A 27,686-nucleotide genomic window follows, 5' to 3' on the forward strand; every position below is an offset into this window, starting at 1 on the left:
TTGGTTTAGCCTGAAATTTGACACTAAAGTAGCTATTTTTTCGAAATCTAGAGCTGATCTTGAAAAACCGATTTCTGTTTCGTAGTCAAAACGCCCTATATATCCAGAAACCTCTTTTACACTTTGAAAAAAAATACTGTTGCGCGGTGTTATGATTACTCGCCTCAAACACTTAGCTGAAAAACTGAAAGGCTTTTATTTATGACTGCCGAAAACCACTTTATTCAATTTATCAAAATCTACGTTTTAAACACCTTGTATAAAGCGCAGCCACCCTAATTTTCGCGATGCAAAAACGGGTAAAAATATTCGAAAGATTTGCAGTAATTGAGCATCACCTGCTGAAAAAAAAAAACGATTGTAAATTGACACTTTTTATTGAAACGTAAAAAATATGTTAAAATAAATAAATGATTTAAAAACAGTTTCTTATGAGGTTCTATTTGAATTAGGTATAAAAGCAATAAATAATGTTAGAAGATATTTACATAATTTCAACTTACATAGTAGGTATTTACAACTTATTGTTTGGGATTAATAGTTCAGTACGATGAAGCGATACTGAATAAATTTGTTATATCGTTATTAGATATAAATTCAGTACCTTGAATATTGGTAGGTAACCTTAAATACACAATAATAATTTAATACTTTCAATAATTATTGTTACAAGTCTAAGTAGATGTGTTGCTGTTCTTCGTCAGTGTTTAAAAGAATACTGCCGGAACTGGGATTGAAAGTCTATAAACAAATGTTCCGGTAATGTTCTAAAACACCTGATAAACATTAATACTCTTTGGATATACACAGTGTGACACTTTCTGTGGGTCACAAAACAATTGGTATGAATATTACTAAGTACAGGTTTGGACGAATTCGGCAATCGCCCATTCCAAACCATTTACATGCACTAGGACTATTATTTTGATGCGTGATCATTTTTATTACTTTACTGATTCATCAGTATTCGTCTAATAGATCTCGTTAACACTTAAGTCATTATTTGCCGTGTGAAAAGTACACATTTAGTTCTGGTTCCACTTTCCTAAGTTGTACTTTGATCAGAACAGCATACTGATAGGAATGTTTTACGTTTAGTACAAGTCAGTACGTCAGATCATGAGCATCACGGGTAACAAAGTTGTGTTCTCGTCTTAAGTCGTAATATCTACTTTGGCATAACGTAATTTCAAAACTTTACATTCAGTTTTTTTGCGCTTTCTTAGATTTCTGTCTATCGCGCTTCTTCTTGTTAGGCATAACTACACAACCACAACCACTTCTAACGCGAATATAGTCTAAAGTCCACGTGGGTCCTCCAGGTCCACTCGTAGGAAACGATGGGAAGGTCTTGGGGCGGTGTTGGTGCCTCCCAAGATCCTTCACCAACGCGTACGTGTAACTATATTTCTGTACACACTTCGAATGCTCGTGTACTTTCCTATCCATAAACCTGCACGGTTTATTTAAAATTTCTTTGTGACAAGATAACTCGTAGAATCTCTGTCTATAGTCTTCATCCCTGTACAACTCAACGTACTCATCGGCTTGGTTTTTGCCACCTGCCGGCTCGATCATCTCAAGAACTGACGGACAACACTCGACGCCGCTTCCGTTTCTTTCTTGTCTTAGCAACATTTGATTCTCTCGATGAGTCAGATATTTGCCAGGACTATGTAAAGGGGACTTGTGGTCGTACCTGCAAACCAAAAACAGTCAAATTACTCTATTTTACACAACTGAGGTCTTACCTGATTTCCAATGGATGGTGGTGTTTACGGGCACTGCGCTTGGAACGAGGGAAATCAAAAAAAGTGTTGTTGGACTGTTCGTTGCAAGTTATTAGAGGAATAACCGCGGCGAAGCCAAGCACCTGCAAAAAATTATATAAATAACTAGTACTAAAAGTCACTAACGTTACGATTATGACGCGTCTAGCTCTTCAAAATGCTCATAAATGTTTCCTCGTCGTGCTAATATAGACTTTACATTAACACTGAGACAAAAAAAACGACAATCAAGCGTGAATTATTGTGATGGACAATCGTTAAATCTTTGCTATAGTTTGCTTGATGGTGTGGTAATAACGAAAGTGTAGCTGTGGTAATTATACTCTTTTTCAACTGACGGTAATTAATTAAGTAATTTATCTACAATAGCACACCTTTGTTAGGCGTTGTTTATAATCCAGAAACAAAATCGCCTTGACACCTTACAAGATTATAAATACATGTTAACGTTGGAATAACTGTAAGTGTCATCATTTAGAAGTTTCTTTGCTTGACGAGTATATTAAAACAGCAGTGGTATAATTTTTAACATGGGTTTATATGTTTACGCTGTTTTAATTAGTATTTTGGTGTTAGATCCACTCGATGACATGACCTATTGAGTGGCGAAAAGGATACAAATAAACTCATATTTGGTATATTAGAGTTATGACTAAAAATAAGAATTACTGGTATTGAATATCAAGTGTAAAAGTAACACATTTTATTTCAAATTGGTATGTGATCATCAAATTTTATAGAATCTTTTGTCATTTCTTTTAGGTATTCGCATGTTGTAAATTTTAATATTTTATGAATACGGTAAATGTTCCGAAAGGTTTACTGCAATGGCGATGGAAATAAAAAAATGTAAATTAACAATCGTATAGAACCCAGAAATCTTATCAAAACTGAAAAAATTTAAAAACAAAAGGCTCTACTGAAGACCTAAAATTCGAAATATCCAAGAAAAATCGAAATATCCAATCAAAGAATTGTAAAAATGCAAAACGTTTTTTCCATCGTCTTGGTATTTCTTTTTACTTAATATTTAACTTCAAACTCTCAAAAACACGCTTCGAGACAGACAGAGCAGATTTCAAATTCTATAGTCTGCTTAGGCCCTCAAAATAACTCAGAAAACCGCGACAAATACTGATAATTACTGAATAAATATAAGGCAACTTTTCTTTAAATAGACCATTAATGGATGTATCAACACTTTTTCATCGCATACAAATCTATGATGTAACAGACTTCAAAAGTTTTCACTAATATATACACATCGACGCGATAAGTGTTATAAATTATTATAAGTAAGTGCCGGTTCTTGTCGTTTAGTTATCTCCCAGTTTATTTAAAAATGGACTATAAATTTATATAAGAATAAAATCAAAGATTTATGACCCCTGACGCTGTAACAATGCCCACACAAGTTAATTCCCATGTAAAATTGAAGCTCCCCCGTACATTTTTTAGTTATTATAATCCCATATCAAATAATTTGCATGTTGGCATGTTCAGCAGAAGTATATCTCTCTTAGAAGAAATGACATACCCACACCAAAGTTCTTTGTTCCACAGCGTTATTTATTCGTACTTGTTGGTAGTATGAATTAAGTTTTCCGATGAAGTATGAAGATAACAGGCAAACATTCAATTATAGTCGATCGTGTAAAAGTGATTGTAATTTATTTGTGATGCACTCTACAAATTTATGCACCGTAGTGGTTGAATGCATGCGTCCTAAAGTGAGGAAGATATTATTTATCTTTCCTTCAGAAGGTTATTAATCACTCTTGTAATTAAAAATCTCACCATAAATCTTCATTACAACCACCTACATTTGAAGTGTGAGAAGGCGGTGAATTTATTGGTTATCTAATACTCCATTATAATGATGTTTTATTCACTTTGGGTATAAAAATGTTAAATGTCTTCCCATACGTCTTGCTTTACTCTTATCACGTAATTGACAAAATAGCATCATTAAAGATCCGTGTGAAATATTAAGGAAAAATAAATAACACATCTTTATTGGAAGCGCTAATTGTAATAATTAGTATTAAGTAATTGACACTTTAGTGTACAAAGAAACTTGAAATATAGCTGAAGTTATGGCGGGTTTTCCATTGATGATGTTAATTGAGTTGCTTTATATTTATTGACGATTCTCGTTCACACCAGACCATATAGAAGTTGAGCAAACAATGTTAAACGTAAATAAGGAATTTCTAAATAAATTTCACGTAAATTCATGGCAGCTATTTTTTGCTCAAACTCACTCTTATTTTAGCCAGGAATTCAAATATAATATATTGTAAACTTTCAGCTCTGGCTTAACAATAATAGCACGAGAAAATAGATACCCCTATATGTCAAAACAAACACAATCTGATGTTTGTTCTAGAATGTACTGTGGGTAGGTCAACATATGAACTTTCCGTCTGGTTACACATTAATTTTATTATTACTCTTCTTTGTTTAGTCAATTTTCAAACACGAGAGAAAGTATCACTGTCTAATTCTTACCATTTTTGACAATTTGTACTTGCGACGACTCTTGGATTTATAGTACTGGTTCTTCTAGATTACCTGAAGGAGGTTCATTCTTGAAATAACAGCTGTGAGTTGTGAGCTCTCTCCGTTATTTAATAATATGCATAAAAAATACTGCAGTCAAAGGATGTAAGAGAAGAATTTTAAATCTCTAATTAAAAATACATTTATAAATGGATAGTTCTGACTTTTTTTACTTATGTCTTCCGTGACTATTTACGAGCTGTTACTTGAACTGGCGATGAGATAAGCTAAAATATAGATGCACTCCATTCTTTGTTTCTTTTGTCTTCTACTACCGGTGTCGACAGTTCGTGCTATAACAATTAGCGGCGACAGATTATATCTGTGTTTTACATACCTCAGTAATTGCTTTGTTTAACGCTATATGTGATATAAATTACCTTAATTTAGACGCTTTTTTACATTAATGACAGGTATATTTTCGATTGATTAGCAGTTTAGACGAAAACTGAGTTTTTTCTGGAGATTTAAACGGTTCTAGCTTTGGAGGTCTTTTTAAAAATTATGAGAAAAAAATTAAAATGTTTGAAGGGATCTTAAAGCCTTTAAAGGTCTTTGGATATTATGGTTTCCAGAAATTTTGTGTACCTTGAAGTTATTAGCGATAGCAAGAGAGAATTTCTGGAAATTTTTGATAACCGTAAGACCATAATCTGTAAAAATGGATGTCTCAAGAACTAAAATGTGTGCAATTTAAACTTTGAAATTGCTTATTAAAAATTCAGCTTACATGTTATTTTACGCAGCACCACCCACACAAAGAATTCCAGAATCGAGCTAATTACTGCAGTATGAAATCTTAAAAAAATTCCCTGTTTCTACTAGCGAAGTGTTGTATCCTATTAATGTTGAGAAATATGGTCAATATCTTTTTTATATGATTTTATGACGCAGTAAAATTATGAAATATTGACACACCATAATTAATTTACGGCATTCCAACGCATAAAAACTCAATTAATTGTTTATAAATATGATATATCTCTTTGTGAATTTTTACGATTTCGGTAATAAAATTCGACTTACCGCAATGAGGGCTCGGATCCAATGTGCAATTAGCATAGTAGCCTGAGATGGCGTTGAATAATTTTGAGGATTAAGGGTAAGACCAACCCTTGCACCTCGTTCGCTGTTAGTGGCGTGTTATTCTTGAAAAGGTCCTAAAGTAATCATCTCCACGACTTGGACGTTCCTTCTGGAAAAAAATTCCAAATGTAATTCATTTGGTTTATACGCGTTTATTTAGGTATGGCTTGCCAAAAAAACAATTACCAATTTTATGTCTTTCTTGATTGGCTTAATTGTCACTCAGAACTGACAGGGTATAATCAATCTAGAGTCTAACTAATTAACTAATCGATCTCATTGAGAATTCGTTTAATATAGTGCATTTGTACGCACATACTCAACAAGACGCCTACGTCGCGACGCTGTGATTGGCGCTTTCGACGCCCACTTGTTGCTATTCGCAATTTCATTAGATAACTTTTGGGGTAAGTCTAAGCTACGCCTTGTAGAAATTCGTTTGTGTTGGCGGATGTTATGTAGTTTTTATCTGAAGAATTGCGTGCATACACAAGAATTTTGTAAGTATCATCGTTACATGAATCATTTATGTCGCGAATTTTTTAATGTAAACGCTATTTTTAAATTTGTTTGACTTTGCGCTCTTTATTACTGTTTGGGAGCATATTTTACGTCCGTCAATTCAATCAATCGGAATTTATGAGTCAGAAGATGCATGCGTTTGAGTTTGATTTGCAGTTTTAACGGCCGATAAATTTGATGGAATTTCCGTCTATATACTAGTAGAAAGTGCCTATGAATGCTATCAGAACCGCGTAAAATACGGCCAGAAAAATTCGTTTTGATATCACAAAGTGCTTTGATAAACTGGTTCATGCCCAGCATTCCGCACATTCTGTAAGTCCATTTTTGTATGTATTTGCACCACGCCAAACAATGCAACTTTCTCAGTTCTTATATCTGTCCGGCTAATTCACACTGTCTTCTTCAAATTGAAGAACAAAGCGGGGCATTATTGCGCCGGTTGGTGGAAGAAAAACAATCGCCGCGAAATTGTTTTGAAAATGACTCGTAAATCACACCAGGAATTCAGCTATAGGTAGGATTATAATAATTATTTTAAGATCTTGCGTTATATGTATTATTAGATACTTGTATTAAAAATAACTTTGTACTTGGAGGAATGTATGCTATCATAAACCACATGGTGTTAAAGTAAATGTTTTTTTTTATTAACTAAATTGTTTGTTTGCCTTTGTCATAAAACAAAAATAAAAATTATCAGTAAACGTCTTATAAAACTCAATCAAATACCTTTTGTGCATCAACTGGTTGCCTCGCAAATTTTGAAAAAAAAATCTAATAAAACGCCCGTTCGATCGAAAATAAATCGAAAATATTTATTGATTTAGTACATATTTGAAATTCCCCATTTCATTGAGAAACGTGGTTATAACTTCCGATGATTGTTTACTTTGATGGTTTGTTATTGGCTCGAACATAAGAATGTCTAATTGAATGAAATCCACAAGAATGTTACGAAATCCAGTCTTTCGAACCAATAATGTTGTTGTAAGAACTTGACATTCAAGTTTTAGAACGTAAAAGTTTATGCAGTTTAATAAAATTAAATCATTGACGAGGGAATTTACATTTTAATTAAACTAATTAAATCTTTGAATCTGTATCATTGTTGAAGTAATCGGTAAGCTAAGCCTATAAGCCGATAATTGGAAATTACAATAAAATTGCAAAATAATCGAGTTTAATTTCAACTAAAAATCACGAAACCAACAAATAAATTTAGAGATTGGAAATATTTGGCATCAGCATAATGTGTATAAATATTTTCATTTGTGCAGTCATTTTAAGAAAGACTTAATAGCTTTCAGGTGAAAGCGTGTATTTAAATAAAATAGATCAAACGAGGATGATAGAAATTTATTTTTCTTATTTCAACTTAGAAGATGGCAAAATAGATAAATAGTCGTCGAAAACCTTAGAAAACTGCAGAGAATTCCAGATACTCTCACGTGGGTCCAGAGATCAGTCGTAGTTCCGGAGATATACAGCTCTGAAAATTAGGGAAAAAATTGTAAAACCAAAAAAAAAATTTGTATTCGGGATTTGTGAGATCAAATTCTTAGCAACAAAAGTGCAAGAAAACGATGGCGAAATCCGCATCGTTCTATCTGCCGCAGTTCCGGGGATATAAAGCTCTTTATAAAGTAGTATAAAAAGTATAAAACTTTTCTCTGTGATTCTTCAGACTTCCCCTGTTTTATTTAAAATCAGTAGAATTTCTAAATTTTCTAAAATGTAAAGTCAAAAACGGGTAAAAAAAGCCAAATTTGGAAGCAAACATAGAACGAACTTTTGAAGAATAGACGTGTGTACTAGAAGACTGCAGAAAACCTGTAAAATTAAAAAGAATTTACAACAAAAACCGCAAATCTAATAGAATTTATTTCTCGCTCATCACCGGAATTTCTGAAATTCTGGCAATGTCAAAATAGTAAAAATCGACTTCCTCCCTTCAGATAAGCTTGGTAAAGGTTCAAAGAAAATATTTATCTACATTTCCGTCCTTAAATATCTGATCACCTACTCTTAGATTTGAGCAATGAATTTTTACCTGCTAGTTAAAGGGTTCTATGAAATCGATTAGAGTCAAGGCTAGTAACACTTTCTTCGTACCCTCATTAGGTCGGAAGTCGATTTTCACTATTTTGGCGCCGCTAATGTACAAAATAAATAAAAAAATTTGTGACGTTTTGGTGGTTCTTTGATTGTAACGTTAATTTTTTTTTTTTCAAAATATTTATCATCGTGCGTAATTCATAAACTTCGATTCTTATGCACAACTGCAAACTTGCTAATTTGTCTGAAACCTGACCTGAGCTGCAGGTCGGAATCAAAGGTCAGAAACGACTGTCCACTTGACCATTTGTTGACTAGTGTAATTTGCAAAAACTTCTGCTCAAGAAAAAGATACGATTTAATTTGTGTTAAATTCCCATAAATCCTGACCATAAAAACTTTGTGGTTGAGAGGCAATAACCACAAACTTAAACGCAATTGCAATTTCTCTCAAACATAATTAACAATAATTACAGCATATGATTGATATCTGTGAACTATTGCTACTTAAAATAGATTCACAATTTATGCCAATAGCCCACAAACAGATTGCTAAGAATATCTCTATAATTACAGCGAGAGATGAAACGGAGCCGTAAAAATGTAAACTGACATTTTGAGTTCATTTTGCCGGCATGATGGGAATATTACATTTTTAAACAAATTTCCACCTTTTATCGAGGATGCGTTAGATTTTACAGTTAGGTTAAAATATTTCAATCTTTACCTGAATCGTTTACCTTTAGATAGAGGACTGAACTGTCATACGTGTCAATCATTTTTAATAAAAAAAGTGGTAATTGTAATTGCTTAATTAATGAGTGAATTAATTGCTACGTTTTGCTTTATTATAGTTTATCATGACTAGCAAGAAGGAAGACATGGAATAAAATAATACCTATTTTAATAGTCTGTTCAGGTATGTTTCGTATCTTAATGTTTTGCCTTTTACAATAAACACACCAAGGTCTGATTTGAATTAATTATGACAGTATATCAATAATTTTTATGTGACGTCTGCTGACGCCATCCTTGTGCATTTTTGCGTGCCTGCGGTAAATCAGTGATTGATTAAAATTTTAATAACCACATTTCTTACATAATTGATGTCTTAAACTCCGATGTGCAGATATTCCCGACTTAGGACGGATCCGTTTTGATAAAATCTGGTTGAACAACCTGAAGTATGAGAGTGTGATCTGGCTTAAAGATACGACACCGCCCTATTATTATTCGCTGGATATAAGTGGGATGAAACAGCAACCTTGTTAGTTGCACAAATACTCAATTAAGTATAATATGCAAATTGGTTCAAACGATCTTGTTCTGCCAATACCTACCTATAAATTTCTAAGGGCATTGTCTGAAACGGCGTGAATGATTTTTATCTATTGTAGTGGTTGCAGCGAACACACCTCTTAAAAATTCCATCAATTGGATTAGCCGCTAATACGAATTTAGTTTTACACGTGTCTGGTTTGATAAAAATACCATCATGACGTATTAAGCTTATATGGAAATAACCAATATTGACTTTACAAATATGGGTAAAACGGACTAACTACTCGTTGGGAAGGTCTATGACTGGAAAGTTTAATTAAATCGGGTGACTTTTCTGACGCTAAGATCGAAATAATTAATTCTTGTAATTATACTTGTCTCACACACCTGCCTGTTCAAGTAAAATTTTTCCTGGCAAAACTCAAAAAAATGGAAGAAAAAACTCCTAACACCTTCCTTTCCAGTTTGTAAACTGGGGCATTGGCCACCCACAAAGCAAGTGAAACTAATATTGCTTCTGAGAAATTTTAAAATATTAAAGCATACGTGAACGGACGTGGACAGCAATAAATACCGAGAGGAATATTCTTAAGTTAAGCTGATAATCGGATTAAACTACATCTAAAACGAAATTTACCTGTTTTTAAAAATGCAATCTGCAATACTCTAAGACGTCGTAAATAACAGCCACCAATTTATGTTTCCGCTTTATGAAAAACCGCTTAAGTAAGCCATTATGGCAGTTAAGTTTATGATAATGATATGACCGTACCGCTGAATTATGTGTTTTCTCTTATTTCATTCTTATTCCTACAAATCAATGAAGGTTTTTTTAATACGAAGAATAAAACAAATTAAGAAAGTTGGAACAATTTGCATAGTCAATGAGTTTGTTTATCAGTAATTAAGTTAAATGTCGCGGGATAATAAAATTATCAGTACCGACAGCAGATTCGGCGATAAGAGAAAAAATCTAAATAATTTGTTAGTCTTCTTGATCACCTTAAAGATCCCGAGTGACATTTATGGCAAATCATAAAAGTAGATGGACATCATTCACACTACAACTTGTCGAGGAAAATTTAAATGACGACATTTCTCCATCTCCTTCAAATCAATTAGATTCAGTTTAAGAAATGTTAGCTTTCGCATGTGGGCATTAACACCACCAAAACACGGGCCACAATTTTATTAGACGTTTCCAGATAAATTGTGGACACAATGTGACAAACCGCCGCAATTTTTGTAAAATTCGTTGTTTCCCACTGAATGTCGGCTCGTCTCTTCAATGGAATGAGATCTTTTCTAACAAATTTACGAATTAACCATATTAGTATTCAGGTTTGGAAAAGGCATGTTTACGACGTCTAGTTTGTTAACACGTCTTGGCTTTCAGGTAAAGAGCTAAATGCCAAGAAAATTGATTATAAAGTTCTACTTACGGTAATTAGAACAACTTTTTGACAACTTTCTTCTGGTGCGATTGTAAGAACTGCGTGCAGCGAACCGATTTTCAAAAGAATATGATTCTGAGAAGTACAATAGAAGTTTGCCGGCTGGTGCGGCTTTCTAGGAACGTTTTTGGTTCGCAATTTTACATGCCCCTATGACCTTACTTTTGGTGTGATCTTGGCGACGCCGCATAAAATCTGAATGAATTAATATTAACTAATGAAAATGTCGACTGTTTTTATTAACATACATAGTGTTCATATAACATGAGAACTGCGGCGTTAAAAAAAGAGAAATAAAAGTTAATAGCAGATCGTATTCGTTAAAAACAACGTTGTTTGGTCAGTGGCCACCCATCGTGATAGCCTCAACTGGGACCACATTCGTGACCATACAACAATGTTCATAATGTTTGAACAGCTAGAAACTGACTACAATTTGTTGTGACTACTGAAATTTTACAGGTGTAGAAACGTTTGAATATTTATGTTGTGGACGCATTTTTTCGGCTAATGATCTCCGTTATCCTTTTTGTTGAACTGTTGACCAAGAATTCCTACTGTACTCACCTTTCAGGCGATGCTCGGGCCAGAAAGTCGGAGAAAAGTTCATTTTTCGTAAATTTCAGCCTCCACTTTTCTTCTGAAAAAAATACCAGCATTGAGGAAAAGTACGGAATTTTTTGTAAACAAACAAAAAATGCATAAATTATTTATTTCCGCCTCCAAGCGTTGGAATTATTTGAGGTCGAAGTAAAATTACATAAACATTTAATTCCTACAATATTTTTGCAATCGCCACTCATTTATCAGCGTTTAAGTGCATCAAGGATTTTTTGCGAAAATTCCTTAATTTATAATGGTCGTCAAATTATTTAAATTCGCTCCAAAATTGGCCAGGCAAAATTTTATGATACCCAATTTTAATCCTGACAGCTTATTATGAGGATTAAGATGTTACAATATTTTTTGTAGTAACGCTCGTAAAAGTATCGAAATAAATTTAGTACTTTTCGCCGTAAAATTGTCTTTTATAATGCGTTTAAAATTTCGTGAATTTTGATGTTCTCTGCAAGTCTCATTTCCGCTTTTTAAACCCACAATCTGAAATGTCCCGATATTTTTTATATTTTTCTGTTTTCTGTTTCGTTCATGTGAGATATACAAGTATGTATATAAAACAAAGCCTTTGGCGCCTGTTGAAGGGGTTAAAAGACTCTTTTAACCCTTTCCAGGTCCTATCGCAACACTACACTCTGCAGGCCAGACAATAAACTTTATCATTTTATTAGAGCAGATAAAAATTAATGTGCGCTTTTACGTTGTAAAGTTTTTAACCCCAAGACAAGAAACTATTGTTTCCGAGTAACTTAATATTTTACTAAGTCTATAACTCTCATTTATTACAAATTAAAAAATGTATTCAATAATGATTGATAGTGCTATAATTTTATTCTCAAGTCGACAGCCAACAATAGCACTGTCAAGCTCGTGGAAATATGGTATTATATGCTCCAACACTCAAAGAGAAGAATCCTGTGCCACCCGCAGTGGTTTGAAAAACTTTGAGTGGTTTATGAGTAGGTATTTGGTGACACAGAGTATTGACAAATTGTGCAACAAGGAATGGCACGATTCTGGGGTGGTCTTGTTTTCCCATTACATTAATAGATTCATTGTTTTGCTTAAGAAAACGATAAATAAAAACAGCCGTCAGCATACTAATTCGCGTTTTCTTTCCTACAATAAAATCGAATCACTTTTCTAATGATAACTTATGTGATGGTTGTCCTCATCGTGGAATAAAAAGTTTATTTGGTATTTACTCCCACACGTCTTAGTTTGTCCCTTAGGAGGAGATTGTGAGCAAGATAAGCCTTGAAACGAGTACGTTCTTTATCAAGTTGTTAACATAAATGTTAAAATATTAGACATAATTTGTTTATATGCTTATCAATAGAGAACAATAAAACTTTTTTGGGTGGGAAGCTTCTTGTTAGTTTGTGGGGGTGTGAGTAATAAATGTACAGTAAGCCTGATAAATTAAAGTGATTGGGACAAGCAATGACATACTTCAAATGATAATTATAATTATGACAGCTAATCAGGATATCTTCCACCTTATTTGCTCTTTGTTGACCAGTCATAATTGAAAAAGCAGCTATTAACGCACATATGCGAGATGTTAATAAATTGGAAAATTTACCATTCATCTACGTATAAAAATTTCAATATTCATATTTTCTTATGCAATTAACACAGACACAAAGCCATATACATGTACTATTGGTCGTTAATCAAACCAAACCTAGAAATACCTGTGAAGCAATTTTATTTAGCAATGTAACTCAATTAGTAAAAACATGTAAATGAAGCCATTTTAGGCGTTGACATGATTCGAAAAACAGACGATTTGCACCACATATAAAATGTTGTAATTCAGAATGATACAGGAAAGTACCGTTAAAGGAACTGGGGACATCTGAAGAAAAATTAACTATCTACCGCCGACACATTAAAAAAGTTTTACTTATACGTGCTTTGGTGTTAACTGCTAATTTATTAAATTATGCATGGGAGTCTATTTCAATGTACACGTATTTACACAAATATGAAAAGAACCAGATCAGTTAAAAAATCATCATATTTATAGGATTTTTTTAGATTTTTGTGCCCTGATTTATTTTAAATTGAAGAGGATTCATAAAACTTATCAACGCCTGGCCACTTTAGTGGTACAGTTATGTAAATGGGTGTCATTACAGGTTTTATAAATCCATTTTCAATTCATAAAACGTAGATATTAGTAATAAATTACGGCAATCCACAAATAAACTTAATTTTAAACTTACATTTTGAATGTGCCAGATTTTAATTTTGCCACTTTTAATTCAATGAAGTTTGTCAATTTTTTGATAGAATTATGTATCTAATCCAAATCCTCCAAATATCCAGCAGAAAAAAAATTAAGACACTTTCAGCTTTCAGTTCGATAAAAATTGCCTATTTGCAACAAAAATTTTAAATACGGTGCGGCTATAAATAAAAATGTAAATAAATACCGCGAGAAAATTAGCAATATTTATCTACAATATATTTTTAGAAAAAACAGCTCACATTTATTTAAATCGGACTTCACCAATTAGCATAGAATCCCAAAGACAATAATTGAAGACGGGCATAAAAGTTATCAACACTGGTCTACTTTAGTGTTACAATTATGTAAATGGGTGACATTACAGGTTTTATAAATCCATTTCCAATTCATAAAACGTAACAATAAATTACCGCTTTCTTTTTATAGTCGCCCATAAATTTAATTCGAGATCAATTTTCTTTGATCAGCTAAAAATAGAAAGTGCCATAATGACATTGTAATGTTCAATGAATAACAGTACTTTTGAAAATGGTCATAACAAGTCGCAAAATGGCAAGTTAGAAATATTTCCTTCCAGTGTTCGCCTCGAAAATGTGAGAAAAAACGTCTTTGTAAACCAAACAGTGGTGGTCTCCTAATCTAAGGCTTGGCTGCTAAATACCAGGTAATTTGCGTGAGAACGATCAGTTTTCAACCGAAACATATATATGTAAGTCTCTGAAATTTTAAGGACTACCACGCCCTTTCACACTTCACTTTGAGACAATAAGATGTTACACGCTAAACGAAAGGAAGACAATGACAGTTGTAACTTTGTTCAATACAGAGTGGCAGCCGCAATTTATAAAGTACTGTTGAAACATTCAAGAGATGCTGTCGGAACGATAAAGCTACCTACATTCTTCTTTTAGGAGCTTGCGGGAAATAATACCTTTTAGTAGGTGATATATTCATATCTATATAAAATGATGCTGTGGGTGTTAATAATGTATATCCATTTCGTCTGCGTTTTGATTTATGTCTTTTACTGTCTGTTTTGCATTTCCAAGGATAAGAAGACAGGATTTTGAAAAATCATGATAAACAGCGAATAAATATCATTACATACAATGTTAACAAGCAGGTCTAACAGAACCTGTTGCACGTTTCGCTATTTGAATATTTATTTCTATGAGTTGATGAAGAAAAAGTTTGCAATGCATTGTCAACATTCCAGAGACAAGACGCCGGCGCTTGTCACACCTCGTTATGAAAATAATAATTAAGTATTATGCTAGTTAACTTCATAATTATAGTGTATGTTGTTCGTCTTACTCATTTGTTACTGTCGTCTCGACTTTTTTCCAGAAATCTTATTAACGTTTTTGCTCATTTTTTAGACATAGTTCCTTCAATTGTACTGATTGCAAAACAACAATCGCTCATTAATCAATTTCTCTTGCACACAAAAGACTGTTTTGGCAACTTCATTGCGCTCATAAATAAAACGGCATTCTTAAACAAAACACCGTGTCGCCTTTTCTTGTCGACACATTTTCGCACTTTTTCAGGTGGTCAAAACAGCATACCGATGAAACCGCTGCAGCTTGAAAAATTCTCCCGATTGTAAATTTTAGACGTGGTTTAATCAGTGGAGGTATTTAATATTTACATTCTACCCAAATATTTTTATAACGTCATTTATTCAGCTTCAAAATTCTCCCAAGCCAAAAATAAATTGCGATCTCCTTTTAGGAATTCGCATTTTATAAACAAAATACACCAAATCATCTCTTAAATTAATCGCGTCTATTTTTCACTGATGTTTAGGAAATTCAATTCAGTTGCGGGTTTAAAAAACTTTGATGTTTAGGGAGGCTATTTCTGCCCGCCGGACCAAATAAAAATTGTCGCTGATGGAAAGTGAATAGTTGTAATTAGATGTAAACGACAGTGGTAAAGACACATTTGTGTTGTTAACAATTTTTATTTTTTTCGCATACATATTCAATAAACATATATTATCGTTAAGCTCTCTACTTTAACGACAGTACAGCAATAATGTAAACACGAAGAATAATGAAACGCCTTTTACTACCCAGATAAAAGTGTAAAATTTTGCTTTGCTTTGGTTCGAGAAATGATTTTTTGCCCAATTACATAGTTCGAAATTGTTGCAACTAGCGATGAGAAAAATTTAATTATCTTTTCAATTAACTTTAAACCTGACCTAAGCAAAACGGATTCAAATCCGGAAGTAGTGCACTTTGAAAGAAGGTAGGAATTTTTAGCCCATGGTCTGACGGAAATGGCAGTCTGCTCCTTTATTTTCTTTGATTGAGAACTATGTGACAAGTACAGTTTTTACCACTTCATTACATGACTTTGTTGCCAGTAGTGTGTACTTAATTTTTTACTATTAATACACGCGATTGGACGAGATTCAAGAAGCTTTACGATTGAGCTACCTTCCAGACAATCAGACGACCCTACAGATTATAATTAGATATGAATCGAATAAATCTTATTTTTAACTGAAAGGTGTAAAGTGTTCTAATTGATTGGAGGCAAGGCTCTTGAATAAAACCTGCTATTGATACCCACACTACCGACTTGGCTTCTATTGTTCTCGTTTTTCTGATTAATAATCATAATCATAATTGATTGACGCCGATATCCGGTTTGCGTGTACAAAAACGGATTCATACAAAACTAAACATCTTTGCAACAAAAAGTAGAGCGCTTTATTCCCACCGCCCTGAACAGTCAGAAATTCTTGTACAATTTTCAAGTGGAATACTTGTAGGTTACTAAAGATTCAAATGACGAAGGTCGACAAACAAGAAACACTCCACGAAGACGCAGCTTCTCGCAAGAAAAACATTCTCAGAGAAACAAACAAAAAGTCCTTCAATTATACTAAATTTAAACTTGTTTAATTTCATGACGCTCAATTCAAATTGGATTAAAAGCTTTAAAAGCTCATTCAACCAGTTTCAATTAATGTCATGCAGTCGCCGATTTAGAGACCAGGGAAAAAATGAGAAGACTATGTCTGTGAAGGTGTATATTTTGCGTGGTGCAATTATTCAAATTACGTAAGATTCAATTAAGAGTAAATTGGGTACGTCGTTACAGGATTAAGAATTTTTTTAAAGGGTTAATAGAATGGGAGTCTTAATTAATTCTTGCAAACCATAAGTAAATACCATTTTAATTTTTTGATAAGCGACACTTGTGTTGATATTCACCACATTTTATGACAGTTAATTAAAATGACATGGTCGTTAAGAAAAGCATTCGTCGGCCACCGCAAGAACTAAAAGATAAAAAAGAGGAAAAATCCAAGGGAAGGTTAGAGGTTCAAAAGTTAGTGATTATTGCAACATTGTAATTGGTAGAAATATTTATAAGACACCTAAAAATTGCAAAATTGTAGAACAGAGCCAAGAATTAAGAAGTAGAAAGTCCAGAAGCAATAAGATTGTTTGACAGAGCTTTGATCTATCTGTAATAACAATATTTTAATAGACGACATAAACGCTGACGTGCTTTTATATTACTTTCTATTACATCCAAGTTTGATGTATGTAAATTATTGCACAATATAACGTCCCGTACGGTACAACAGTTCAGTGGTGTAAATCTTAGTGAAAAACCAACCTGGTCTTTGTGGCGTGCCTAACTTTACTGTTACCCATCACGTAAATAAAACCCTCGTAAATCATTTTGACAAATTTCCGCAACTAATGAACTTTTCTTACATTGTTTCCCCTTTACCACCGGCAAAGTGATCATGAAAGTCACTTAAACATGTCGCGGTAAATTAATTTTTTCCGCAATCTTTATTTATTTTTATAGCCTGGGGAGCTGAAATAAAGCAATAACTTAATTAATTATTACGCTCAGAGCAGCACGGAAGTGATAAAAAGATGAATGAGCTTCAAAGATCGTTTATTATCTATTCTGTTTTTCCATTCCGACAAAAAGAAATGAGCGCTTTAATTTGCAATTAGGCGGAGTTGTTAGCCGCCAAATTGTGGTAAACAGTGTTTGCAATAATTTTCTTGTTTGTTTACTTTGTGGGTTCGGGAGCTCTTTACCTTCGTAGAAAGTCAATTAAGGTGTAAATCGCAAATTGACGGAGATATCCATTTGTTGTCTAGTTCTGTAAAAACAACTTTACACTAAACACCGGTAAGTGCTTACATAAGTTGATAAATAAAAAGAAAATATTTATACTTGAAATTAATGCGATAGGAGTCTTTGAGCGAAAAACTAAATAAACTCCAGGAGAACGTTAGTTTCGAAGAAATAATTTTAAAATGAAATGCCACTTTACAACAATATTTTTCAGGCTAGTTTATATTCTCCTGAATTTAATTTTCAAATTGAACATACATAAATACCCGAAGGATTCTCAGTAAGTATGGATAAACAGTTCAGTTTACATATACGCAAATTTTTTAAGAAAGTTGTTTTGAAAATGAAGCCATCATTTCGTGTATTTAATAATTTCAGAGGATCGATCGAAAATCGCACTTTTTCTCCACGCAAGAGCCGAGTCATCCATTGCGATGAGATAAATATTTGTGTATTATTTCGACATAATTTATTCTCGAGATGTAAGTAAACAGAAACGCACCACACATCAATTAAGTCAATTCAAAATCCAAGTTGTTTATGGTAAAAGTGGAATTTGCAGCAACAGGCCACTAAAGGTGATTGGACTTCCAGACAGCGTACAGACTGACTGACACGCCCTCTAGCAAGTCTGCTCTAGAACACACGCGGCCGACAGCAAATTATGAGGTTTATCACAATTAACCGATTATATGTCGGTTACGTTTAAATTTATTTCTCTCGGTCAAAAGCGGTAATTTTCATATACATAGGTCACGCTTAATAAACTACTGGAACTGAAATATTAGTCCTTGGCGTGCCATCTTGTATTATAGTACCAACAGCTTTGTGTTCGTTAAAAATAGCGATTTATGTCGTTTCCGGAAAACACCCGGAAAACAAGTTTTTACTAACTAGAAGCACAAACTACGGTGTTTAGTAATCGTGATACATGTTGCACATGTACAACGGAATTTCGATTCCAGATTCACGCTTAAGATAATCTGAGATGTCGTAAGAAGTTAAGAAACTACTTCAACTTTAACGATGGAATTTTTTATTTGACACTATTAATATCAAAGAATGTTGATATATAGGCAGTCTATTCGTAAAGGCTAAAAACGTGAAATTATACTTAAAACGAGAAAAATCCGTTTATCCTGAGAGATTTCAACGATAGAGTTGCACACGTACATTTAACTACTTTCTGTTATTGCAATTGTAAGTGGGTAGGTGTTCATAAAACGTGAATATAGGTATATATCAAAGTATTTTACATGCAATATAATTGAATTTTCTTTCGTATTGCATTGTCGTACCGACAGGTGATTTATTGCTGTTATTGTACAAAGCTAACTAACAAAGCAAAGTGTTTTAACATTTCCTCAAACGTGTGGTTGCTGATTAATGTTTGTTTATGATTTAGCTGATTATTGGACTATTATACAGAAATGGGATTGCAAGTTGAGTACTTACAACTTAAAACACATTATTTAAATATACTCCAGTGTAGTTGTAAATAACGGAAATTTGTATTCCATGCATACAAATTTCGATACGAGGATTTTGCATATTCACTTACAAATTTCTTCTCTCCTATAAAAATTGAAACTTTAAAAAATTTTGACGAAAAATTTTGCTTTCTTTTTATCCTCTGTAAATTTGAAATCCTCTATTTAGCCCAGCCTAACTCATTTATGTCATGTCATTCCTTTTTTAGTTATTAGTAGGTATTAGGTACAACTGTTTTCCACTTTCTCTTCATGTTAAATTAAAAATAAGAAATGTTTAATTAAAACATGTAATTAACCAATTTTTAGCAAACATTTAAATGTAAATCATTTGAACAAGTTTCCTTAACTGATACCATTTTCTAATTTTGTCAGAATTTTAGCCTGGCAACATTTTTTTCCCCGATTTTTTCATTGCACTTGTCTAGACCCATAAATTCCCCCTGTCACCAAAAGTTCCTAAATTTCCAACCAACTCAAGCCTGCCATATTTGGTGAAAAATATGTTCATTAATAGTAATGAAACATCTGTCTATAATTCAAAAAAGCTCGTCCTGAGACACATGAATTGAGAGATAAATTTCGTTTTTGTTGCCGCAAATAAATATCTCAAGAGTACGTAGACAAGCGTTGAAATTATAAGTGTAATAAAACATACACACTTCGGTAGATACTAGTATAAAATATAGTCAATGGAAGTAAGACGGGTGGATGTAAAACTAATTAAGTTTGTAAAGATATATCACCACGCTGAGCGGTCAGAAATTACGAAAAGTACTTAGATATAACGTGGTTAACTGTACATCTTGTTTTAATTAAAAAACATCCTTAATTTCTCCATAAATAACAATTTAAAATCCTGTTCTTGCGCTCGGACGAATATATTCAGTGGCTTCGTGACACAAAAATTTCATGATTTCATTTAAAGACTCACAGACAGAAAAACCTACACCTTCATAAACACTGCGTACAATAATTACATAACGTCTACAAAAAACCATTCAATGGCAAAACTAGGCGCCTTAATCAATGCAGGAACTTGATTGTAAATTGAAAAATACTAAACAAGTTACAGATACTCATATCAATAATGTATAGGGCACTTAAAATTAGACATGGCTTATTGATACCTGTGTAGGTCTCAAACTTACTGCTTACAGTAGTAGAAGGTTTTATGAGATTGTTCCTATGAGTCATGGAGTTTGATCGAGATTATGTCGATCGGAACACGATCTGTAATGTGACTCCATGTATCCATCTTGGTTCTAATGGTAAGAAATGCCCATTTAAGTGAGTGAAATTGATCTAAGCGATCGGATGACAGTCAAACCAAATCTGATTTGATCATAATTATTACCTTTGAGGTAATTGATCAAAGTTTTTTTAGTTTGAAATTGTAAAACGCGTGGTGGTCTTTGGGATCATCCTTGGAATTGCTCATCTGACGTGAATATAACTCAGCCTGTCTGAAGTTAATAAAAAAGCATACGTACCATACATACATTAACAGCTTCCTCTGGTTGTCGACAATTATAGCTAAAGTTAGGTGTAGAGAGCGGATTTTATAAAACATTCAATTACTTTAATTAGGAATATTTTTAGGACTAATTATTTTTCATATTTGCATATAGGAAATGTTACTTTCATGTTTTATAAGCGGATGTTTAGGTGGATTTCCGCAAAATGTGCAAAATCTAAAAGATTTTCTTTCATCTCTCCACTACACATTTGGAGAATAATACGAAAAAAGCTTCTTGGAGCCATTCCAAGGTTTTTCCTTCATGTAACAAGTTGCATAAGAAAACGGATTACGCACGATTTCATCCGTTGTAATGACAAGATTATGATGCTAGCCAACTAAAAAGTTATTGTGTTAGTAGCTCAAATGTACAATTATTATAATAGCCCTTTCTCCTCCCCGGTTAAAACGTTTACCTCTGGGCCACCATCCATTTCAAAATAAACTTGACAGTTTTGGAAAGTAGTCGAAAAAGAATGTCCCACGCATGGATTATAGGTTTTCCCGACGGTAATTAGCAAGTACACTAATGTGCAAAGTCGTAGTTCCAAAAAATTGTATCAAAATATATTGGAGAATCTAAAATATTGAATTTATCTTTCGTAGTAGCGCTTTTTTTTTGATTTTTTAACGTTGCATCGACCTCTGCCGTATCAATGCCAATATTGCTCGAGCTCTAAAAATAGCTTTAGTGCAGTTTTACTACTTCATTACTATTAAAATAATTCTACTGTACAATTGCAGTTGTATTAAAGTGTCGCATAGGAATAGTGCAGGTGTCAGTTGAACGCTTGAAAAATAAATGGTATTGCTACCACCGGTATTAACGCATTGTTTATATGTTTATTGCATTGTATCGAATTACCACTTTCCTATAACGATAATGCCCATAACGCGAACCATCACTGAAGATAATAAATTTTATTATCGGTTGAAAAACGTTTATGTAGTTTTGGCGTAGTCATTTACATACGCACAAAAGACATTTTATCGTGGTGAAAATGCGTGTAACACCCACGTTTTATAGTTCCTATGTAAATCTTTTTATTTTATCTAAATGACGTAATGATCACAATTAATTAAGATAATGCCGAGCTATTAATTTATGCCGATTTATACGAGTTAAAATTAATCTCCGATAGTAGCTATATTTTTTATAGTAAAAGTAGTTTGGTTTTATTGCTAGTGTCACAACTGTAATAAAATATAGTTAGATAAGAAATTGTGAATAGACACTTTGGATTCGGCCGATTTTGATTTCCAAGTCATTGACTTGACACAATATGCAAGTATACATAAAAAAAACGACTTGACTAAAATATTATTTATGACCATTGTCGTAAAATTGAAATACTTGAAATTTCGTGTGAAGCAGTCATAAAATGTGTAATGGATATGTACCTATCTCGTACACACTCCGTCTAGACTCTGAAATTGTTGAAAAGAAATTTGAATTCTGGCCACATACGAGTCGTAAATGTATTTTCAATTGCAAAATCGTGAGATTTAGCTCACACCGAGCCAAGTTTTACATATACAACAAAAACTATAAATCAAACTTATAAATGTGTAAATTTGAATTTTATTTTTAAGGAGACGTGGCAAATAAACGTAGAAAAACAGGTTTCTTGCAATTGAAAATTAATGTAATAAGCTGACAAATAAGTTGCATTTCGACTGCAGATTTATCTATGAGAGTATCCCACAAGGGTCAGCGATGAGACCGTTTCTTTATTCCTGCAGCTTTTTGGATTTCGTAACGTGTGAAGTATGTTGCTGTACCCAAATTTATTACCCTGTTGATTTATAAAATACCTGCGTGTGTTAAAATTTTAATCAAGATTAAAATGAAGTCCTGACGTTTAAGATTAGCTTACAGCCAAATTCTGATATATGTTAAAACATTTAGAATGTAATAAAATAACGCGAAAAGTGAAAATTTCAGTTTATTAATTTGCGTCCTTTTACTCAAGGTAAAGATCAAAACAAAGCTCCAATTAGTAAAATATAAATTGCTGGGCAATAAAAATTTAATTGTTTATTTTCAATCGTCAATCAACTGTTTCTTCAAAATTAGGCTGCATTAATAGAAGTTGTTTCAAAATATTAGGAATGGAACCTTGAAACTGCCATAAAATGTTCAATAGTCGTAATTTTTTTGCGAAAAGAGAAAACAAAGATGTATTAATAAGCGATCAATTAAGAAACACAATTATATAATTTTAGAGAGTGCAAACTTTACATATTTTCTAGACTACTAATGCAATCCGCTGGATAATTAATTATACTGTGTGGTCCATAATAGTTAATTGAGAGTTTCAATGCTGAGACCGGAAATAATTTGTTCGTCTTTAGTATTTAGGATTTGATTTTTTTCGTCCACCAATATGACTTTTAATTCTGACCAAGGGACCAGCACAGGATAAAAAACGAACCCGCATTTTAATTCCACATGCCGTGGATTAAATCTTTGCCCTGACATCTGACAAATCGTCCTGCATCTCTGCCGACCATGGCAGTCCAATTACGATGCTTTACAGCGAACTAACTCGCGCTTTTTGATTTTTACAGAGATCCTTTCCATTCTTGGTGTCAGCTTCTTGGTAAAAAAATTATTAAGAACGCTGTTAAGCAGGATCCGAAAAGAGGCGATTTTTGTATTTTTCTTAGTTGTGAAAATCTATGAAAACAGCAGGAATTTAAGTTTAGTTAAAAAAACTTTATAATTTAATTGCAAGAGCAAATCGATCATGAATCCAATAAATGCATTGTTGACGCTCAATTGTGTGCAAATATCAGAAAATTATACATACTGAAATTACTTTATGCGTGAAAGTTGTATGTTAGTGCTAATAAAACATTAATGTGAAAGATTTAGACATATCGCTGCGTCAATTAAAGCTAATTATCGATCAAACAATTTATCAATTTAAATGTAACAGAAATTTTTACCTTGCAAATATTTCACTCAATAAAAAGTTATTTCAGTTTTGTTTAGAGATTCTGTTTTAATAAATTGCTAATATTAGATACAAGGTTCAGGTTTTAGCGTCACAACGACCTCATTAAATTGTATTTCGATCAATTGTTATTCAATTGACAAACAAACAAAAAATAGTGATTTCGCATCTAATAAAATTTACAGTTGCAACAGTTAAACGGTAGTAAAATTACGAACATAAAAATTAATTAGTTCAATTAGCCATAACAGTTTTAGCCGTCATCAATGTTTATGCAGAAAAACATCTTCGTTTTCTGTAGTACTGAGAGACTCTTGTCATCAAGTGTGATGGCAATGAAAGAAGTTTGGCCATAACAATTTCCACAAATCTTTATAACTTGTTTTCCACAAAATAAAAACCCTCCATAAAAATTCAAATAGTTTGCACTGAACGCCAGGTATTCTTTAAAGCACCTATTTACTAGGTTTCAATTCCAGGTAAGTACCACCTTCCGCTAAGCTTCTGTGAATTAAAAGCAAAACTTGAACGACACAAAGAGGTACTTTGTAAAGGTGTTCAGGTAAATGGAAATAAAAAGATGATTCCACGTCTGTGCCATTACGCACGTACCATGCCAACAGCTCGTGCCTTAGGGGCGCCAGTAAACCAATTTTGTAAACGGAAGATAAACATGCCTAGGTGACAACAGATTGGCTGTGCAAATGCACGTTTTGACCTGAAAATCAAATTTCAAATTGGTTCTTGGAAAAAGAACGGCTCGCCGCCGCCGGTGCCGTGTTATCAGCGATAATCACAATTATGGAAAAAGGAAACCTTGCATTGTCATTGATAATTCATTCAGGTGCTTGTCAAGCTGTCACGCATGTGTTACATTTTAATCGAGGAAGATCGATTCTACTCTTGTTGTGTCTGCGAATTTGTATTCTGATTACTGATATCAAATGACCACCAAGACGATTGTGTTGCGCACAATTGGAGAAAAATCCGCGCGGTCTGGATTAAGCCGTAGATACAATCAAAAGATGTTAGTCTTAAATTATAGCTCATGTGTGACATTATCTTTTGGTAATGTGGTAATTATAGTTTATTTATGAGGTATCGTTTGCAGTAAATATTTCAAGCGTTTATCTTGTTATATTTATTAAATATGTTCTAAAGATGTGCTAGGGTGCATCCCTGAGTTTTTTCCGCTTGGAATGTATCATCTTCATTCTGTCATCGCGCCGCGTAATAATTCCATAAACCACAGCTTTTGGCACTAGTTTAAGCGTTTCCGGTTGCTTAATTGCCACTAATGTCTTCATGCCGACAATTGGACATTTTTTAGCAATTAGTTGGTCCCTTAAGGCAGACGTTTCACTTTCGAACGATTTGATCAATGACTCGTGTCTAGAATTTTACGCCTTATGTGCATCGGTGGATTTATTACGCGTAAAAACCGTGAAATACGTTTTATAAACACCGCAAGAATGTTCTTGGGCTCCCAAAGGAGATAAATATCTTGAACTTTTGCGTTTGTTGCGTAAACATAAGTAGACATTTTTAAATCTTGGCAGTGCTACCGGATTATTATTTAATATCGTTATGAAGACTCAACAAAGCATAAATAAGCGGCGAATTGAAAAGTCTCTCCATTTGCTCTAATTACGTCACCAGGACACCACGAACAAAATATAAACCAGAGAGCTTGGGACTATTCTTGTTTTGCTCGCAATTTGGTTTTATTTCAAAGACAGGCTAACAATAACTAGGCATGTTGATTGCAGAAAAAGATTAAGCAGAGTGGAGGGTACCAATTTTCCACTTCGTAGCCATTGTTTGTTGATATTATTTTCAACAGTTTGTATATTTTTGGGAGAAATGCTTCTGAAATTCCAATCGCTTCATTAGAGAAAGTTCTTCCCAAACATGATAATAAATTACTGGAAATATGGGAGCTAATTACGTAAAAATTAATAGAAGGTGTTTCTACTTTTCCAAGTTCTTGGATTCCACTTCCCATCACTTTATAAATAAAATGGATTTGTATATACAGAGTATACCACCTTCAGTTTAAGTTATAAGTACATTACTTTTAAGAGTGATCGTAAAGTTACTTTAGTATGATATATCTGTCGCAACGTGTTGCCAAATAACAGGAATACATTAAGTGCTGTTTTCGCTTTGATTTCAGTAAAATGTCCAAAGTCCCGTTAGTATCAAACTTGAAGCTCCCGCTAATTCATTCAAGCACAATTAGTTTTACATAACGTAAAGTTAAGAAATCACGTTATCTAATGGTCAAGGTGCGATACGAACATTGTTCCATTTGTCGCCACCAAAAGTATGAGTAATGGATTTGAACATATCTGAAATTCTTCGGAATAAATTTATTAAAGGTCCAGTTTTTTTCAATTAATTTCAATTAATCCGCGGCTCTGGCAAAAATAACAGTGACACATTTAATTAACTCGGAATTTTCGTTTAAAATAGTTGGAAGGTGTGGGATTTATTGAAAATGGGTGAATTTTGAAAAGCGCTACGTATAAACAAGCGTTCTAATTAAGATATTTACAATCAGTCGAAAGTAGAAAATAAATAAAACTTGTTTAACTTACCGTTTCGAGGGAGTCCTGATGCAGGTGTAAATAAGTAAAGACAGATCACAGATCCAAAGAGAGTGCAAGATTGGCGAGGCTGTCTCTTTTTTTCTTTTTAACAAGCTTCACAACACAACACAAAAATAAATCAATCAACATGTAAACACTCGATCAATTGTTTAATCGCATAATTAGAGTGGCACGTGTACCGTGAATAAAATCTGCACAGGGAAATTTTTGAATTCTTAAAATATTTATCACAACAAATTCCGGATATATGGGTTATTATCCAAAACAAAACAAACTGTCACTTCCTTTAAAAAGTTTATATCGCGCAGGTGAAACTAAACAGTTTATTAAAATAATAAATTATTACTGGCACTAGCTTCGCATGATTTCTGGCTACATTGCGTTCAGTTTTAACGTCGCCTCCTGAAGAAACTGTCGATGTACTCTCTTAACAACTCGTTTTCACCAACTATTGATAGAAATTGCACTCTGGAAGGTACAACTGATGTCTGCAACCGAGGGAGCATGTTGGACACTACGACAGCAAGCGCCGACTGTTCGTAAGCTCAAAGTTAAACACACAAGACCTGATGTCCCACTACCAAGTCCGTACGCGACGGCTTCGAACAAGAGAAATGAACCTGGAAATTTTATCAGAAAATACAGTCAAATTGCTCCTCCAAATAGTTGGCTGAAACCCATGAAAAGGACAAAACGAGAAGCAGTTTAAAATTCAGTTCAAGAGTTCCTAATAAAGTTCGAATGTGCTGTAAAATTTGATAGGTACACGAAATACATCAAAAATAAAAATAATAAAATTGCCATAAAAATATTAATGTGTTTATATCTGTTGAACTTTTAAACAGCATAAAAGAATTCCTTGCTGATGATTTGTAGTTTCACTATTGAATAACTTGATGCAGCTTTTGTACATTTTTTTTTCGGAAATTAATGATTTGCGTAATAATTCTCATGTTCATTTATTTTCATATTCCTAACTATTGAAGAACTGAAATGTACAGAAATAATAAATTCAGTGTTCTCTATTCAAAAGTTTTTAGAAATATTAGGGATTTTAGAAGAATGTTTAAATTCCAAAGTCCAGGATATAAGATTCTCTAGGAATCCTTAAAATTTTATGGAATTCTTAAGGAATGCATAAAACTGGATTCTCGGATCCTTTCATTCCATTCGTGAAATGCTAGACACTTTTTTGAGCCGATTCAAATTGGTCCTCAAAAATTTTCGAAAAACTTTCAGCAAACTTGACAATCAGCAGAATACAATCTATGTATTTCAAAACACATATTTAAATCTTCTCTACTTCTGCTACGAATTACGAAACTTTTATTCCTCATAAAACACTGAACCTCCCC

General features: G+C 33.3%; 1 protein-coding gene across 4 annotated transcripts; it reads right to left on the reverse strand.

Moving 5' to 3' along the window:
• Positions 1–468: 468 nt before the first annotated feature.
• LOC148172330 (uncharacterized) lies at positions 469–26,758 on the reverse strand. Of its 4 annotated transcripts, none has more exons than XM_088038630.1 (5): positions 26,320–26,758; positions 11,321–11,393; positions 5,379–5,544; positions 1,752–1,873; positions 469–1,699 (listed from the first exon to the last, which is right to left on the reverse strand). In XM_088038630.1, exons 3-5 carry the CDS (start codon positions 5,412–5,414, stop codon positions 1,204–1,206), a joined length of 654 nt encoding a protein of 217 aa, XP_087894756.1. In that variant the 5' UTR covers positions 5,415–5,544; positions 11,321–11,393; positions 26,320–26,758; the 3' UTR covers positions 469–1,203. The 4 variants fall into 4 exon arrangements, with proteins under 4 accessions (XP_087894756.1, XP_087894755.1, XP_087894757.1 ...); XM_088038629.1 differs by having other exon boundaries at positions 5,379–5,547; XM_088038631.1 differs by lacking the exon at positions 11,321–11,393 and having other exon boundaries at positions 5,379–5,547.
• Between the last annotated feature and the right edge of the window lie 928 nt (positions 26,759–27,686).

This window comes from Gnatocerus cornutus, chromosome 6 (genome assembly GCF_029298725.1).
Source record: "Gnatocerus cornutus isolate USDA-ARS CGAHR chromosome 6, icGnaCorn1.1, whole genome shotgun sequence".
In the NCBI taxonomy this organism is placed as follows: Eukaryota; Metazoa; Arthropoda; class Insecta; order Coleoptera; family Tenebrionidae; genus Gnatocerus; species Gnatocerus cornutus.